This window comes from Candida orthopsilosis, assembly GCF_000315875.1.
Source record: "Candida orthopsilosis Co 90-125, chromosome 2 draft sequence".
Classification (NCBI taxonomy): domain Eukaryota; kingdom Fungi; phylum Ascomycota; class Pichiomycetes; order Serinales; family Debaryomycetaceae; genus Lodderomyces; species Lodderomyces orthopsilosis.
In genome coordinates, this window is record NC_018295.1 from 118,263 (window position 1) to 135,461 (window position 17,199).

The 17,199-nt window shown below is 39.0% G+C and overlaps 8 protein-coding genes across 8 annotated transcripts; 6 read left to right on the top strand and 2 right to left on the bottom strand. All coding sequences in view use genetic code 12, as the record gives it.

The window, feature by feature from the left end:
- Positions 1 to 152: 152 nt before the first annotated feature.
- On the top strand, positions 153 to 1,681 carry CORT_0B00650 (Tub4 gamma-tubulin; the record flags this gene model as incomplete). Its single annotated transcript, XM_003867176.1, has 2 exons — positions 153 to 164; positions 221 to 1,681. The coding sequence occupies 2 exons, from the start codon at positions 153 to 155 to the stop codon at positions 1,679 to 1,681; spliced, it is 1,473 nt and encodes a 490-aa protein (XP_003867224.1).
- Positions 1,682 to 1,985: 304 nt separating this feature from the next.
- Positions 1,986 to 3,536, top strand: CORT_0B00660 (Aro9 aromatic transaminase; the record flags this gene model as incomplete). Its single annotated transcript, XM_003867177.1, has 1 exon — positions 1,986 to 3,536. One exon carries the CDS (start codon positions 1,986 to 1,988, stop codon positions 3,534 to 3,536), a length of 1,551 nt encoding a protein of 516 aa, XP_003867225.1.
- Positions 3,537 to 3,860: 324 nt separating this feature from the next.
- Positions 3,861 to 4,847, top strand: CORT_0B00670 (Gvp36 protein; the record flags this gene model as incomplete). Its single annotated transcript, XM_003867178.1, has 1 exon — positions 3,861 to 4,847. One exon carries the CDS (start codon positions 3,861 to 3,863, stop codon positions 4,845 to 4,847), a length of 987 nt encoding a protein of 328 aa, XP_003867226.1.
- Positions 4,848 to 4,933: 86 nt separating this feature from the next.
- On the bottom strand, positions 4,934 to 6,595 carry CORT_0B00680 (Hom3 L-aspartate 4-P-transferase; the record flags this gene model as incomplete). The annotated part of the gene is made up of 1 exon (XM_003867179.1): positions 4,934 to 6,595. One exon carries the CDS (start codon positions 6,593 to 6,595, stop codon positions 4,934 to 4,936), a length of 1,662 nt encoding a protein of 553 aa, XP_003867227.1.
- A 435-nt stretch (positions 6,596 to 7,030) lies between these two features.
- Positions 7,031 to 8,866, top strand: CORT_0B00690 (termination and polyadenylation protein; the record flags this gene model as incomplete). Its single annotated transcript, XM_003867180.1, has 1 exon — positions 7,031 to 8,866. One exon carries the CDS (start codon positions 7,031 to 7,033, stop codon positions 8,864 to 8,866), a length of 1,836 nt encoding a protein of 611 aa, XP_003867228.1.
- A 61-nt stretch (positions 8,867 to 8,927) lies between these two features.
- Positions 8,928 to 10,277, bottom strand: CORT_0B00700 (Cgt1 mRNA 5' guanylyltransferase; the record flags this gene model as incomplete). The annotated part of the gene is made up of 1 exon (XM_003867181.1): positions 8,928 to 10,277. The coding sequence occupies one exon, from the start codon at positions 10,275 to 10,277 to the stop codon at positions 8,928 to 8,930; it is 1,350 nt and encodes a 449-aa protein (XP_003867229.1).
- Positions 10,278 to 10,852: 575 nt separating this feature from the next.
- On the top strand, positions 10,853 to 15,049 carry CORT_0B00710 (Snt2 protein; the record flags this gene model as incomplete). Its single annotated transcript, XM_003867182.1, has 1 exon — positions 10,853 to 15,049. The coding sequence occupies one exon, from the start codon at positions 10,853 to 10,855 to the stop codon at positions 15,047 to 15,049; it is 4,197 nt and encodes a 1,398-aa protein (XP_003867230.1).
- Positions 15,050 to 15,189: 140 nt separating this feature from the next.
- On the top strand, positions 15,190 to 16,566 carry CORT_0B00720 (hypothetical protein; the record flags this gene model as incomplete). The annotated part of the gene is made up of 1 exon (XM_003867183.1): positions 15,190 to 16,566. The coding sequence occupies one exon, from the start codon at positions 15,190 to 15,192 to the stop codon at positions 16,564 to 16,566; it is 1,377 nt and encodes a 458-aa protein (XP_003867231.1).
- Positions 16,567 to 17,199: the final 633 nt, after the last annotated feature.

Consider the following 17,199-nt stretch of genomic DNA (forward strand, 5'->3'; position numbering starts at 1 on the left):
AGTCTGTTGTAGAAGGTTTATTGCTTTGCTCGAATTTAGTTCATGGATACTGTTGCAGATGTTTTTGTTGATCTCACGAAAGTGTAAACAAAGGAAAAAAAATTTACGCGTAGACAGTCAGTGGTTCTCTACTACAAACATAAATTAGTGCCATGCCAGGGTATGTATCTACTGTTCAATAGAAGGTACTTGAATTGGTTACTAACTGATAAATAGTGAGACCATTACAATACAAGCAGGTCAATGTGGGAATCAAGTCGGACTACAATATTGGCAGCAATTGGCTCTGGAGCATGGGATAAATAAAGATGGAACTCCAACACCTTATCCACAAAGGTCATCATCAGATATTGCACATAATACCTCACCGCCTACACTGCAAGAATCATTTCTGGGCAACGGTGGTAACAAACGACTACATCGAGAAGACCATCCAGAGTTGTTTTTTACATTTTCAGATTCCAATACATATACCCCTCGTTCAATCCTCATCGATCTCGAGCCATCGGTGGTAACCAAAGCATTGAACACGTTGCCCATGCTTAATCCAAGGAATGCTCATGTCAGCGACCAGGGTAATGGTGCGGCCAACAATTGGTCGAATGGATACAAATATGGGTCAGAGAACATTGAAAGCATATTGAACATAATTGACAAGGAGGTTGACAAATGTGATAATTTATCCCAGTTTCAATTGTTTCACAGTGTAGCTGGTGGAACAGGGCTGGGATGTGGCTCAAAGATATTGGAAATATTACAAGATAGGTATACCAGCAAGAAGATAATAACAACCAATTCGATACTTCCCTCGAATGAGAAGACGAGTGACGTTGTTGTCCAGCCGTACAATAGTTTATTGACTTTAAAGAGATTGATTGAATTCAGTAATGCTACATTTGTGTTTCACAATGATGCCTTAAATAACATTGAAAACACAGTTTTCAACCAAGGGGGATTACAAGATCAGGGGCTATCAAATGCCACTTCGTTTCAGGGGACCAACAAGCTTATTGCGTTTGTAAGTGCGTCCGTGAGCAATCCAATGCGTTTCCCCGGGTACATGTACAGCTCAATCGAATCAATAGTGTCGAGTTTAGTTCCGACTCCAGACTTGAAATTCCTTACAACCTCAGTGGCGCCTTTCAGCACTCAGTCCCACCACAACTACATAAATGAGTACGACATGTTTTTGGAATTGTCAGATGACAGATACAAAACGAACAAGTGTGTGTCAACACCAACGTCTTCATCCGAGATAGCTTACATCAGTTTGATGAATTATTTAATCAGTGGATCTAACCTAGATCGAAAGGAGATACGGAAAGGAATTTTGAAACTTCAAACACGAACTAATTTTGTACCTTGGACTTCAAGATCTATTGGGGTAGTACATGGTAAAAAATCTCCATATTTGAATAGCACACATCTTGAAGGAATACAGATATCCAATAACACTTCCATTATAGATGTGTTCAACAAAATTTTAAGACAGTATGACCTATTGGTTAAAAGAAAGGCCTACTTGAACACTTACAGCGAGGACAACTCTGCTGAAGAGATGGACCGTGTAGTGGACATGTTTAGCGAGTGTAAGGAGTCTGTGGTGAGGGTAATTGACGAGTACAGTGCTTGTAAAAGTATCAATTACTTGGAGGATGACGATATAGATATGGATATCTAGATGTGATAGTAATGAACGATTTTGTAACAATATGAGCCAGTTACTGAGAGAGCTCTTGGGATAATTTCCCTTTTGGGTGTTGAACGGAATTAATTTCCGATAAAAGATGCTACGGAGATAAAAAAACTGTGGAAAGTTACACAAAATTACTGTTTGGCAATCGTCAAAAAGGTATGGCTTTAAAAATCTAAACCTCAATTACTAATACAACAGTTAAATTTCATCATTTTTGGTGTTTATATAAGAGGGACGACTTTCAAGCTGACTCTTCTACATACTGGTATAGCAAATAAACACGAACAGTATGACAGACGCCTCCCAATTTATCTCCAAAAGAGCTCAATCACGCAAATCAAGTCATTTCGCAAATGTGCCATCAGATCAACCACCCGCTGGTTTCAAACCACACCCCAAACCTTTGTTGTTGTCATATGGCACTCCAAATGATGGGTTTTTTCCAATTGATTCCATTGATGTAAATCTAGTCGCCTTCCCATTTGAGCATCAATCAAAGAAAGGTCATGTTATTGGACATGGTGGTGAACTGAAAGCTAATGGACATGCAAAGGAGTATAAATCCAATAGTGTTCACATATCAAGGCATACAGATACCCCCAATTTGCTCGATTTATCAAGGGGATTGCAATACGCTCCTGTTCCTGGTCTTGAACCCTTGTTGGAATTCACCAAAGAGTTTATCCTGAAAACTCATAAACCAGCTTATGACGGTTGGAACCTGATTTTATCTACAGGTGCCAGTGATGGGTTAAACAAAGCTTGTGATGCTATTTTGGACCCTGGTGACGTTGTTCTTGTTGAGGAGTTTACATTTAGTCCATTTCTCAAGTTTGTAAACAACGTTGGCGGTGTACCAGTGCCAGTCAAGATCAACTTGTCCAATGATTCCGATGGTCTTGACTTTGATTATTTGGAAAATTTGTTGACAAATTGGTCAAAGGAGCATCCTAATTTGCCAAAACCAAAGGCATTGTACACTATTTCCACAGGCCAGAATCCAACAGGGTTTACTCAAACAGTTGAATTTCGTCACAAAGTTTACAAGTTGGCTGAAGAGCATAACTTTGTAATTATTGAGGATGATCCATACGGATATTTAACCTTACCAAAGTATGACCCATCTAGATTCTCAAGCAACAACAAAGTAGATCCCGCAGATTTGGAAAACAATTTAACCATTGAGGAATATTTGTCTGACCATTTGACTCCTTCATACTTGGAGCTTGACACTACTGGTCGTGTCATTAGAGTCGAGACATTTTCAAAGTTATTTGCTCCTGGATTGCGTCTCGGATTTGTCATTGCTCATGCCAAAGTGGTAGATGCCATTAGAAACTACGCTGAGGTTGCAAATAGGGGTGCATCAGGTTTGTCACAAACAGTAGTGAATAATGTCGTTAGAGACCAATTGGGAGGTTTAGATGGATGGTTGAATTGGATATTGAGAATGAGAGCAACATATTCGCACAGAAAGGACTTATTATTACACTCGATCTATCAATCTGAAGCTTTCAAAAAAGGGTTAGTTGACGTGATAGACCCTAAAGCAGGAATGTTTGTCACTTTTAAGGTGAAGTTTTTAGACCCCGCGGAGGGCAAGATCACAAGTGATGATGTAATCTCGACAATGAAACAATTGTTGTGGAAGATTATCAGCCATGGAGTTTTGGTTGTTCCGGGATACAATATGACGGTTGATCAAAAGTTCAGTTTGGAAAGAAGCAACTTCTTTAGATTATGCTATGCTCCGCTTGATAATGACGAGGATATCATAGAGAGTGGAAAGCGGTTGACTGATGCTGTTTTGGAGTTTCATGACAATGGAAACAAGTTTTGATAGATAAGCGTACAAGGCCATCTTTCTGAAGGTAGTTTGTGTAGGTGTACTGTTAAAAATATGGAGTAGTTACTTTACATCCAATCCTCCCGAGTCGTGTTTATGTCCATCGGGTGATGACAATATGTTGATTTAGGTGCTCCTAGTGGCACATACGAAAACGGTAGCGCTAAGTCCCTTTGCTAAAGACAACAGAGCAAAACGCAACAATTTGCTTACACTTTTTCTTTTAGACCCTCCTTCGAACTATTGAAGAGCAATATCAATTGTATAAACTCTTGTGGGTTCGAATATAGCTCGGTCTACTTAAATCATTAAGCTACAATGTCATTCAACTTTTCAAACTTTACTAAAGATATCAAATCCTTTGGTGATCGAATCAGTACCGAGTTTAACAAGGAGGTGGTACCTTTAGCTCAAAGAACATCTAGATTGGTTCAAGAAAGAATTGGTAAAATAAACCAAGACGATATATCACAATTACCATCGGAATATATTGAATTGGCCAACAAGTGCAACAACATTGAACTGTTGTACAAGAATGTTTTGAAAGTTACTTCCAATTACGAGAACGAGTCATATGATTATCCAACAAATTTACAAGAATCATTCACTGAATTCAGTCACAATGTCACCACCAGATTTAGCAACTTGAGCAAAGCAACCACCACAGCAGAAGCACAAGCTGCTTTGATCAATGCTGGAAGTAATGAGTCCAAACCTCCTAAAACATTGTACCATGCGTTAAGTAGGGCTACAGATGCTAGTATTTTAACCAAAGAGACCGATTCCAGTTCAGATGCAAGCGATCCTTTGATTAAAGGTTTGGACTTGTATTCATCAAACTTGAACAAGATTGCCAATGCAAGATTGGGCCAAGATCAATTGATCAAGCTGAAATTCAATAAGCCATTGACAACAACTTTACGCTCATTGATTTCACAATCTAATAAAATTCAAAAGAAAGTTGAAGAGAAGCGAATTGATTATGATTTGAGTAGATACAACTTGACTAATTGTACCAACCCAGCCAAAGAATCAAAATTTAGAGTTGATATGGAAAATGCCGAGGACGACTTTGCCAACACCGTTGAGGACGCAATTAACATTATGCAGAATGTGATTGAAAATGCCAAGCCATTGCAAGAATTTTTGGAACTAATCAAGGCCCAATTAGCTTATCACAAGTTGGCCAGTGAACTATTGGGTGGAATGGTTAGTGAATACGAGGAGTTGATTGATCAACAAGAAAAGTTAAGTGAAGGTGCAAAGAGCAAGAATGACAGAGAAGGAGGTGATTTTGATATTTAGGCCATAAATTCTGTATATCTAACTGCAGACCAGATTGTTCGCTATAATGTAGATGAGTTTACTTTTTCTGATTGTCTATTTACATATTATTCTCCAAATCTCAATGCCTCTAACCGTATATCAACAGCTGATGCACCATTGTCAGAACCTTCATAAACGTAATTACCCTCTAATAATTTAGCATGGATAGATTGTAATGCCCTTAGGGTATCTTTCTCATTAATGACTGCACTTATATTTATCTCATTGGCTCCTTGACTAATCATTTCAATGTTAATCTTTTCATCAGCTAACACTTTGAACATATTTCCTGCAATGCCAATAAAATTCACCATCTGCTTACCCACAAGAGAAACAATAGTCATTTTTCTTGTCACATCCACAGTCCCCATCTTGCTCAACTCCGAAAATGCATGTTTTAATTGATGCTCTTGATCTGCTTGAACTGAAAGGGCCATGGAGACATGCACTTCTGAAGTTGAGATCAAGTCAACCACTAATTTATACTTATCCAAGGTGGTGAAAAGATGTGCAAGAAAACCATGACTCAAGGTCTTTTTATTCGAATGGACATTCACAACTACAATATCTTGTTTAGCAGTGATGGCTGTAGCTGATCTCCTCTTGTGTGAAGTAATATAGCTGACTGGTAAAGTCTCATACGCTGCAGGTGGATGAGGTGGAGTGGCTTCTCCACGTCTTGCGATGTTGTCAGGATAGATGATTGTACCCTTACCATGAGGATTGATGACGTTTTTGATTCTGATAGGAATTTTTGCCTTGATGACTTGTTCCATGGTGAATGGATGTATGACTTCACTTCCATAGTATGTCAACTCTGCAGCTTCTTCAGGTGTCACACTGTCTAATAGTCTGGCATTAGGTACTTTTCTTGGATCTGCAGTGAAAATTCCATCCACTTCTTTCCATATTTGTAACTCGTCCGCTTGAACTCCAACGGCAGCCAAGGCTGCACATAAATCCGTGTACCCTCTTCCTACCCCATTAAGTAACCCACCTGGGACAATACCAAAGTATCCGGTAATGACAGGAACAACATCTTCATCACCCTCTGTAGCTAGGTTTATTCTGGAACCAATTTCTCTTGCCATAAATTTATAAAATTCGTCGTTGAATCCATCTGTGAAATCATAACTCAATGGAATCAAGTCGGATAAATCTATATACACAGCTTTCAATCCGTGATCTTTCATTAATGCTGTCATGAAGATACATGATAATTTTTCACCAATTGACATCACCGAATCCAATGATCTTGGACTGATTTCTCCGATGATTTGACACGCATGAAGTAACTCACGCCCATGTTTTATCTCTGCTTTTATATCCTCAATCAATTGTGATCTAATCGCATCCAGTTCAACTAAACTTCCACAGTTGTCAACGTGATCCTTTTCGATAATGTCTAGAAGAGCACCGAAGTCTTCATTATCGGCAGCCAAATCAGCCAGTCTTATTAATCTCGAAGTTGTACCTTCACTTTTTGTTTTGGATGATCTTGCTGAACACACTACTGCAACTTGATTCAGCTTGACAAAGTCTTTGACAATGTTATCAACAATTTCACTAGCAAACTTTCCCACTGAGGTACCACCAAATTTTTGCACTACCCAGCCTTTAGGAAGAAGCTTATTCGAAGCTGGCCCAACAGGAGTGGTGGGGGTATTTGACCTGAAGTCTAGCACTGAGTTGTAAGATCTTGAGCCCAATGACGGTGATCTGGACATATTTGGCACGTGGAATCTATTGTAAGGAAAGTGTGAGCAAAGTTTGTAAAACAAGTGTCTCTATGAGCTCGTTTCTAATGTGAGTTCAAATTAAATACAAGAGAAGCCAATGTACTTGCAAATGAGTCGTTGCTATATGAATAGATATTTTTTGACTCAATAAGGTGAAAAAAATTATTGAAATAATCCGATATTGAAATGAGTCAATTTCGTCACGTGCTTTTGTGTGAGTAATCTATTTCCTTTAGTGCAATTCTTTTTGTATCGTGGAATAGGATGCAGGTTTTGCGACACCAAGCACCTGACGGTAGCGCCTATGCAATTTGTACTCCGATGGACTTAATACGGGTCCAATATCAGATGATCTAGATTATAATTTTTTTTCTTTTTTCACCACCAGAATCACACAATACAATATAGTTTTCCCCACGGACAATGGCACCATCGAAGAGACCGCAAGAGGATCCATCAGTGTCTTCATCATCCACTAAGAAGCTAAATACGAATTTCACCAAGGAAGACATTGAACATTTTTTCAATGGTCAAATTTGGAAGTCGGACTTTCAAAATGAAATTCAAAAGCAAGTAAAGGAAAGCTCACCATATAAATGGGGAACGATCAAAAATCTTATGGATGACAATCTATTGCGTCAGGTTAGAAAAGAAGTGTTGTCTGAAATCGCATTCACTAAGAAGGAGACAGATATTTACAAGGTTTATCAACTGGGAGATCTTGCAAATTTATCAGGTTTGGATTGGAACGATTTGTCAAGATTACCCTCTTTGTACAAGTTGCGGGCTGCCATATATTCTCAAGAGTTTAGGGACGTGGTTTCGAAAATTACAGGATGTGGTAAATTAAGTGGAGTCAAGACGGATATGTCCATCAACACTTACACCAAAGGTTGTCATTTGTTAACCCACGACGATGTGATTGGAAGTAGAAGGGTTAGCTTTATCCTATATATGCCAGACCCCGACAAAGTGTGGAAACACCAATATGGAGGAGCTTTAAGATTATTTCCTTCGGTTGTTCCCAATGTTCCACATACTGATTACGAGTGCAAGTTGATTCCTCAATTCAACCAAATAGCATTTTTTACAGTCCAACCGGGCTTAAGTTTCCATGACGTTGAAGAGGTTCGTGAGGCTAAACACAGATTATCAATTCAAGGATGGTTTCACATCCCTCAACCTGGAGAAGATGGCTTTGTTGAGGGTGAGCAGGAAAAGACCGAGGCATTGTCCACTTTACAACAACTCCAATGTAAGGAATTGCAAGAATTTGACTTCCCCAAGGGTATCAGAAACGAGATCAGCCCCCTCGAATTGAAGACTATTCAATCATGTGAGCAACTTAGCAAACAAGACATTGAATACTTGAAAAAATTCCTTAATCCGACTTATCTCAACCCGACACACATTCAAAAGTTGAGCAATTTTTTCAGTAACGAGTCGCTTGTTGAGTTAAAAGACTTTTTCAATGAAGAGTATGCTTCCTCATTAAAAGACTTGCTCAGAAATGTCGAAATTAATACCGAAACACCTAAAAATTCTTCAGAGGTACGGCACCCGTGGAAAATTGCTGTGCCACCACACAAGCAACGGTTCATATACATTGATGGAACATCTCATCACGGGTTGTCCAAAGAAGAAATTAAATATATCAACGAAGTTGGACCTCAAGAACAACCCAATTTCACCCTCCTTAATAAATCAAGTGGCCTCAGCGCAGCAGACTCCAAGCTTATTCAAATCTGTGAATTTCTAAAATCAGTGGCTTTCAAAAGATGGCTAAAAATCATTACTGATTTAGTCCCCGCAAATGAACAAATTTTAGCGCGTAGGTTCAGACCAGGACAAGATTTTATCTTGGCAACTACTACAGATTCAGATGCTGGTAGAAATGATTACGAAGAGGGTGTGCTACTTGAGGCTACTTTAAACCTTACTCCCACGGCAGCAAGCGGTAAAAAGACAAACAGCTGGGAATCGGGTGAGTTCGGCGGCTACGAGCTATGCATGGCTCAAACAGCCAAAGACGGTGACGAGGAAGACGATCCAGCCATTTATCGTTCGAGCAAGGAATCTGAAGAGGATAGCGTACTATACACAAGTCAATGTAAGTGGAATACGCTAACATTAATGGTGCGGGATGCATCGATATTAAAATTTGTAAAGTACGTCAGTATCAATGCAAAAGGATCTAGATGGGACGTCAGTTGTCAATGGAATGTCAAAGCTGAAAGCGAAGAGGGATTTGAAAAATAGCGAATCCATTGACTATTTACTTTAAAGTCTATTAATATAATACAAAAGTTTATTAAAAAATTTACTCCTCATCACTGTCTTCGTAGGTTGGGATATCATCTAGTTGGTTTTGGAGCTGTAGTGGTTGTCGTTCCGTTTCTATAGAATCTAGCCTAGCTCTTTTTGTAGGAGGTTGTTCGTGTGACGTGTGGTGATGTTGAGTGTGGTGATGTGAAGATGCTGGTCCACCATTTGAATGCCTGCGTTTACGCTCTTGCTCTCGTTGTTTCCACGCCAGTGCAATCTTCTTACAACTGTCAACAACCTCCTTTTCTCTGACTCCGTCCTTAATACTTAGCAAGATTTTCTCAACCACGCTAATATGGTTACCTGTACTTTTATCGTTTCTGAAACGTAGCATTTCCCAATAACCTTTCTTTGCTAAGGATTGACGACACTCGGCGATACGTCCTTGTAGAGGCTCCCCCAACGCCTTTAAACGTTCCCAATCATCATCAGATAAGTCCAACTGAGTAAAATCCGTATGGACATTTGATCCTTGCCACACTCGTAATTTTATCAACTCAGGTTTCGAATCATAGTCGGTGTAGGTCGAAGATGGATCTCTTTCATCCATATCAGGATCTTGAAACTGATTAAATACAAATTCAAGCTGGAAATCAACGGTGTTTTCTTCTGCTGGTTTCCATTTTAGCAACGTCAGATCAGTTCCAAACACGTATGGCGTTTCGGCACAGGTGTAAATCAACCCATCTGAGGAATGGAATAATTGATCCATTTTACTCAAGACATCATCGGCATGGTAAGATGTCAACATGGTTTTGAACCCCACCTTAAACGGGAATTCAGGCGAGTTGATGATTTCAGGATGATTTTTTTTGAATTGGTCAAACGGTTTCATGACATTTTCTGTTATATATCCCAATCGTTTTGGCAATTGACGGTCGATTATACATTTTCCATTAATTGCCAATGCATCGAAAATACAGTACCGAAGAACAGGTTCACTGACGTTTCTATTTTCCAAAACCAACTCACCATCTAAAAGTGTACCATGGTGATAAGTTATGTTGTCTGGAGTTTCTTTGACGGAAAGTGGGAAATGAATATTGGGAATGTAGTAATAATCGTTTGAACGAGTAATTAAGAATACACCCTCCCCCTTTTCTGGGTCATTAACTATGAACAAAAGGCACCTCAATCCATCTGATTTTTCACACACAAAGTAGTCCCTGTGCATTAGGGTTTCTTCTAGATGCCTTCTTTCAAATGACACGGGTTGAGATCCTGGAAATGATGTGCTCCTTCTGCCCAAGAGCTCCGCCACCATAAGACGTAGCTCCTGAGCATCTTCATCATCGAGTCGATCTCCTGGAATAACTGGTATATCTCGTTCCTCAAGTTGAATCATGGAGGTCGTAATTAGCTCTGCTCGTTTAGCTGTTTATAGAGTTTTGTTTTCAACTGTCAATTTTTTTCTCTCTCTCTCGACAAAGACGAGCAGGCTTCTTCATATGCAAGTTTGTAGAGGAGGAAGAATAAAGAGGATTTTGAAGAGAGCTTCTACAAGTGTTGGTGATGATCATGATTACAGACTACTAACATGACAGCTTCACTGTCTTGGGGACCGCATACGACCCCACAACGAGAAACTCTACCTCCAAGCATAACAGTTCAGGATGATAATACATTGACAGCAATTCGGAAGGTTGAGTTTGCTCTTACCTTTCACCTCTATGCTACTCTTGAAAAGTTTGAGTATTGCCTCCATGATACCTGTGGTGTTAAAATATTACAAAAAAAATTTGAGTGATTTTTCACACCACATACTCTAGATATCGACAAACAATTCTTCATATACATCTACAGGAGTGAGAAAAGAACACCATTCCATATCTGTATTATCCTATTCTGATATCTTTTACTATATTCAGATAGACCAGACTACTCCGTAGCCCTGCAAATTTCACATCATATTTTGCAGATATGTCTCAAACCACCACTCGACCAAAGAGAAAGGCCACAATAAATAAATCATACAATGACTCTTTGGAACTGCAGCTAGATTATGAACTGTCGACTTCTTCAGTGATATCAACTAATTCGAGTGCTGTCTCAACGCCGAGATCGGCTTCTAGCACTAAGAGAAAGAAGACGAACCCGTCCACAAAGAAGCTACTGGTCCAAGAAAACTCACCCATGAAGTCACATAATGATGGCCCCACGTCAAAAGTTCCATATAATTGGCAACCACCGCCTATGCAAGAGGACTATTTTTCAAATAAACTAGATTTAACTGACTCGTACATAGATTTGAAAACACAGACACTATATTGTCCTCACCAAAATAGATTAGCATCTTCTAAGAGAGGGAAAAATGGTAAGCCATTCACACTTTCAAAAGGACAATGTATTTATATGATTAGTGAGCCTCCAGGTGAACCTTACTACATTGGAAGGATACGAGGTTTCACGAATAATACCCATCACAAGTATAATGATGCAGATTCGGTGCTTAATTCAGATAACGAGCTGACTGTGCTTTCTAAAGGCTATCAATTTCTTATACAATGGTTCTTTAGACCGAGAGATGTTTCAAAGGCGTCGTCAGACTCGCGATTGTTGTACGCCACGATGGATTCTGACACTTGTCCCTTGGCCAGTTTTCGTGGTATCGTTGATGTTCAATTGAAGCAGGATATAGAAGACAATTACAATGGCCTTAGCTTACAAACAACAAACAACAGACGAAACCAATCAAAGTCACAAACTCCCGTAGGCAGCATGTCCCCAATAGAGTCATATGTTCAAAATCCAAACTGTTTTTACTTTGATCGATTGTACGATAGGTACATGATAAGATCTTATGATGTTTTGCTGACAAACAACCTTTTGCAGTATGCGCAAGTGGAAAATAGCAAGTCAAAGAACTTTCTAATTGCATTAAATAAGCGTTTCCAGTATATCTTTTGTGAAACCCAAAGAACAAAATCACTAATAAATTCTTTCAAAGCCAATACTTGCAACTGTGACATTTGTGGTTTGTGGTGCGATGGAGCAGACTCGATCAACTGTGTCGAATGTGACAAGTATTTCCACATGTATTGTTTAGATCCACCGTTGCAAAAAAAACCTAGCCGTGGATTTTCATGGTCATGTGCTGTGTGTACAAAGAAACACGAAATTGAATACCACCAAAAGAAGATATTGATGCTCCTGCATGATAATAAGTCTTCAAATCAGGAAAGTCTAAAAGAAGAGTTGAGTGCGTTGGGCTCATTAGAAGCTGAAGTGAAGGACTTGAGCAGAACTCAAACGATTGAGGTCAACAGAATTTCAGTACTTCCTCGATATGAAACCATGGCAAAGGAGTTCTTGGACAATGATGCCAATACCACTTTCGAAGAAAGGAGACTTAAAGAGGAATGGTGCATGAGATACCTTGGAATGAATGCCAAATTGGAAGAGGCTGTGGACTTGGATGACAAATCACCGTATCCAAGAGCATCAACTAGAATAGGAACTAAACATCAAGCTGTTTATATTCCCGAATGCAACGATCATCCAATAGTTTACTACGATGATGAAAAGTCTCCAAAGAAGAAGCAACCAAACAACAAGTCCAAGGGAAAGGACAAGCCGGATGAGGTACAAAAGTTAGTAGTTCCAAAGGAATTTCAAAACCTTGACCCTAGAGATTACCCAGCTTGGTTACAACCACGACCTAAGGGGTACATTGAGCGTGGAGTTGACGACGGGGCTGGTGTGACATGTACCTTACTTTGGAAATCATCGACAAAAGACATTGCAAATGGTTTTAAAGACTTTGACTCATTTGTGACAAAATGTATGCCAATTGCTGAATCCCTAGGACTTTCACCAAAGTCGCCCAATTTTTGTGATGCTGTTGCCTACCTGTATATGATTCACAACGGGGATATTGGTAAAGCATTTGCAGACGTTCTGAGACTAGACAAGAAAAAGCTTAAAGAACCTGTTTTCAATAAAGAAGAAATAAAGAGATTTGAAGCTGGGGTTAAGGAATTCGGTAGTGAGTTGTACTATGTGCAAAAGAAGGTGAGGACTCAACCTTTACGTGAAGTTGTGCGTTTTTACTATCTTTGGAAAAAGACAAAGAACGGTCGTCAAATATGGGGCAACTTTGAAGGTCGAACCAAAAAGTTGCATAACCCTGTAAAAATTGAGCAGAATGCAAAGAAGCCAGAGCATGTAATCATTGATAATTTGGCAAATCTAGATGATGACTCATCGTATGAAAATGACAAAATCCAACTTCAAGGGTCTAGATTCCTTTGCAAACACTGTGATACAACTTCTTCATTGCAATGGTTTAGAGTTTCTGGCCATGATGCCAAGAAGCTTAATGACTTTGGCAGTGTTGTTGCTTTGTGTTTCCGGTGCGCCAAGTTATGGAGGAGATACGCAGTAGTCTGGGAGAGCCCCGAAGAGGTTCTTAAAAAGGTTTCCAAATCTAGTGGTTGGCGAAAAGGAGTGGAAAGTGAGTTATTGAACGATGCGAATGCTATATTGCAATATTCAGAAATGACCAACTCGTCTTTATCTCAGGACATGAAGGAAACGAAACCTATGGGGATTGAGATAAAACAAGAGTTACTGATTGAGAAGAGGATGGATTCTAAAAAGAAATTTAGCTCTTCCGTGCCCAACCCAACACCAAAAGTGGCTAAACTGGAACACCTCAAGGTTGAGAAAAATGATTCAAGACTTCAAAAGCAAGACACGAAGCCATTGCCAAGAATTGATGAGTTAATTTCCAAAGGCTTAGGGGTGTCAACAAAAAACATGCTATTCAACCAAAATTATCTAGTGCCAAGGTCAATTCGAATCCCCAAAAAATTGAACGCGGAAGATGCTACATCCAAACTTGGTCCCATTATCGATCATTACAGAGAAGTTCAATTAGCTGATGTTTACTCTTCACTTTCAGCACTTCAAACTCCACATTTGACATCAATAGAGTTGCCATTTAAACCACATGAAAGAAAATGCTGTGTTTGTAGAGAGCATGACACGACAAAATCAGCACTCATGGAAACTTTGATTTGTGCAAATTGCGGGGTCAATGTTCACGCATCTTGTGCTGGCTACTCATTGCCGGAAAAATTAAAACCCATGAAGGAGTGGTTGTGTGAACCTTGTACCAATGATATGAGACCCATAAAAAGTGCCATTTATTCATGCTGTTTATGCTTAGCTCATGAAACAAATTTTGAATTGTCTCTTCTTGGATCACCTCACGTGAGACCTGATTTTTTAAAAGCTACTGCTGATGGAAGATGGAGTCATTTGTTATGTGCTGTTTTCAGTAGTGAGCATGCCGTTTTCAAAAAGTCCAAAGGTACAGTAGCGCATAGTTTTTTGTCACTTGATGATGTAACCAAAGTTTACTTGAATAACTATAAATTGAAATGTGGTATTTGCCAATCATACAACGGATCGTTGGTACGTTGTGAACTTTGTGAAACTCCAACATTTTATCATCCTACATGTGCACAAGATACTCCAAATTATAAATTGGGGTTTAAATTGAATACTGGTGTTAAATCGCCTCAAAATGTAAAAGTGGATGAAAAAGTAGGTAGATTGAGAGCTATTTTGGTGTGTCCTAAACATGATCAATCTAAAGATACTATACTCAATTTCCGAACCTCGGGGAAAAGAGTTGCTGGTAGGGATTCTGAAAGCAAACCGATTATCCAACTATATCTCGAGGATATTGTAAAGCTGAGCAAACCTATATCTAGTGGTCCTCATGCCAAAGCCCTCAATTACATTGAGCATAGGAACATATATTTTGGGAAATCCGTTGGTGCTGATAGAGACATTAAGAGTAATACGAGTCGCAAGATTTGTCTGCAATGTTCAACAGACATGTCGCCAATCTGGTGGCCAAGTGAAACAGGAAATTGTAACAATGTTGTTTGTCAATCTTGTCATCATAATGGTGGATCCGCTGTAGCCAAATCTGATGACTTACTAGATTTATCGAAACCCTTGAATGGGGGGTTTTATGACATCAGGGATGAAAATGACTCTGTTAAAAACGTTTACCATTCAAAGCCCATCAATGAATTCTCTTTGGCAACGCCTGTTGAGACTACTATCAGGTCAAAGATCTCACTTGGTGATATTCTTATTTAAGTAAACTTTAAAATAAAGCATATTGTGTTTCACGTGACTCTTTTTGACACAAAAAGTAAAAGCAATGATAACACGCGCATGATAAACGATTTCTCAAGCGAACCGATTGTGTACAGCCAGAATCCCCACTGTTCTAGATCATGGTATACGAAACCACCATACTCCCGGGTGCCGGCATTGGCAACAATATCAAGCTCGGTCATACATTGTACGAGGTCATCATTGAGTTGAACAAATATGAATACAAATACCAAGTGCTCTACTCTGAGAAGAATTACTACGAGTCACCAATACTCGTTCAAATTATTGATTTGGACATAAGACTAACGTTTCAGAATAAACAAGATCAGATGTTGAGCTTGATTGAGATTCTACATCTAGATGAGAAAAATATTGGTAAACCATTGAGACTACTATACAAGAATCAATCCTTGAATGAGTTTGAACAGATCACTAGGCCGTCATATGACAATGATACTGACAATTCAAAAGAACTGTCTTCATTAGGTGTACAAAGCTCAAACTTGTCTAATAGCTCCAATGGAATGGAAGATGCAACTAAGCTTGTATCAACTGGTCCTTCATTTCAACTTATTTATAACAAAATTCTTGGGCCGACATATCCAGGAGTACTCAACAAAACCTGCAAATCCTATATTCTTTCGTATCCAGGAATTGCATTTAAGTACAAAATAGCTAACGGGGATCTTTGTCGTAAATTAATGGAGCAATCGAGTGAGTTGGTGTTGGATACATTGATAAATTGGGATAATCCACATGATATCGTCTGTGATTCGATTGCAATCTTCAAGGGTAAGACATGGAAAGAGTACAAGGAAAATAGTCAAGTGATCCAAACTTCCACTTTTAAAGTTGATCTCGATAATGGAGTCATTGTCATGGATGACATTCGATCAATCAAAATTGGCAAATCAACGCAACAAGATGTCATTGATATACTTGGTCCACCAGACGACAAATTTAACAAGTATGACTCGCGTTTACTCATACATAACTATCTTGGTGATGATAGCTCAGAAGAAGCAAAGAAGGACTTTAGAAATTGCAAATTTCACAATTATTATAAACTCGGTGTTGACATCTTGTATGATTTGAAGAGTCCAGCAACAGCATCAGAGAACACCTTAAATAGTGTCGTTAATAAAGTCATACTTCACAATGGCGGTATTGTGGAAGATCTCAGTTTTATGAAATGGAGCCGATGTAATTGGACAATTGAGTCTAGTCAATTTGGTCCTATAAATTCAACAATGTATTTTGATAACCTTCCATCAGGATTCAAAAATTTGACACCAGTATTTTTGAATCGATATGAGTCGGAATTCATTGACAATGATTTGGATGTCATTGATCTACCGAATATTGATGTCAAGAAGGATTCAGTAAAGAGCGCCAAGTTGAAGAGATGGGGTCAGTCTAAGCTATATGGGTTGGAAAGGTGTATTGTTGAAGTACTTAACTCCAACGGTTGCATCAGTAGTGTAACCATATATTAATAGCGGAGTAGTGGTTAACACAGTCTGTAGGAGTAACCATGCACCAATATAATGTGTCGCTTTTCAATGTCACTGTTTTCTGTGTTGAGACACTTCATATGAGATATAAGGATAAGTAGCTCTGCATATTAATATTTTTTTGTCATGTCTTATCGTCCAATCACATTGCAGTATTTTTGACGTAGATTACAAGCCAGAAAAACTAAAGAACACAAAGGCAATGGACGGCTCGAGATTTGTTTTCTTATGAGACTAACGCTAGCGAGCTCAACGGCTTCCTTTACTTTGGAAGTAAATCTTATCGATACAAATGAGTTCCACAATTAAGTTGATTGTATAGAAGCTCTAGGGCTGCACAGATTGCTCTACAGCGTGATTCATTAAACGTCGCCGTCTTTCATTTGTGCCAACGTGGTTGCGAAAAAAAAAAATTAATCTATGATATAATATATCATTCAGATTTGTGTACACCTGAACTTGAGACAAAGAGCAGATTCCTAGATTGCCCGGACCATGTGCAGGTTGACAAGTAGTTCACCTAACAAACGGCATACAGCCTCATAGTCGACATCCTTAACTAGCAGAACAGTTGGTTTAAAGCGACAGAATCATCTCTGGAACTTACGTTACACT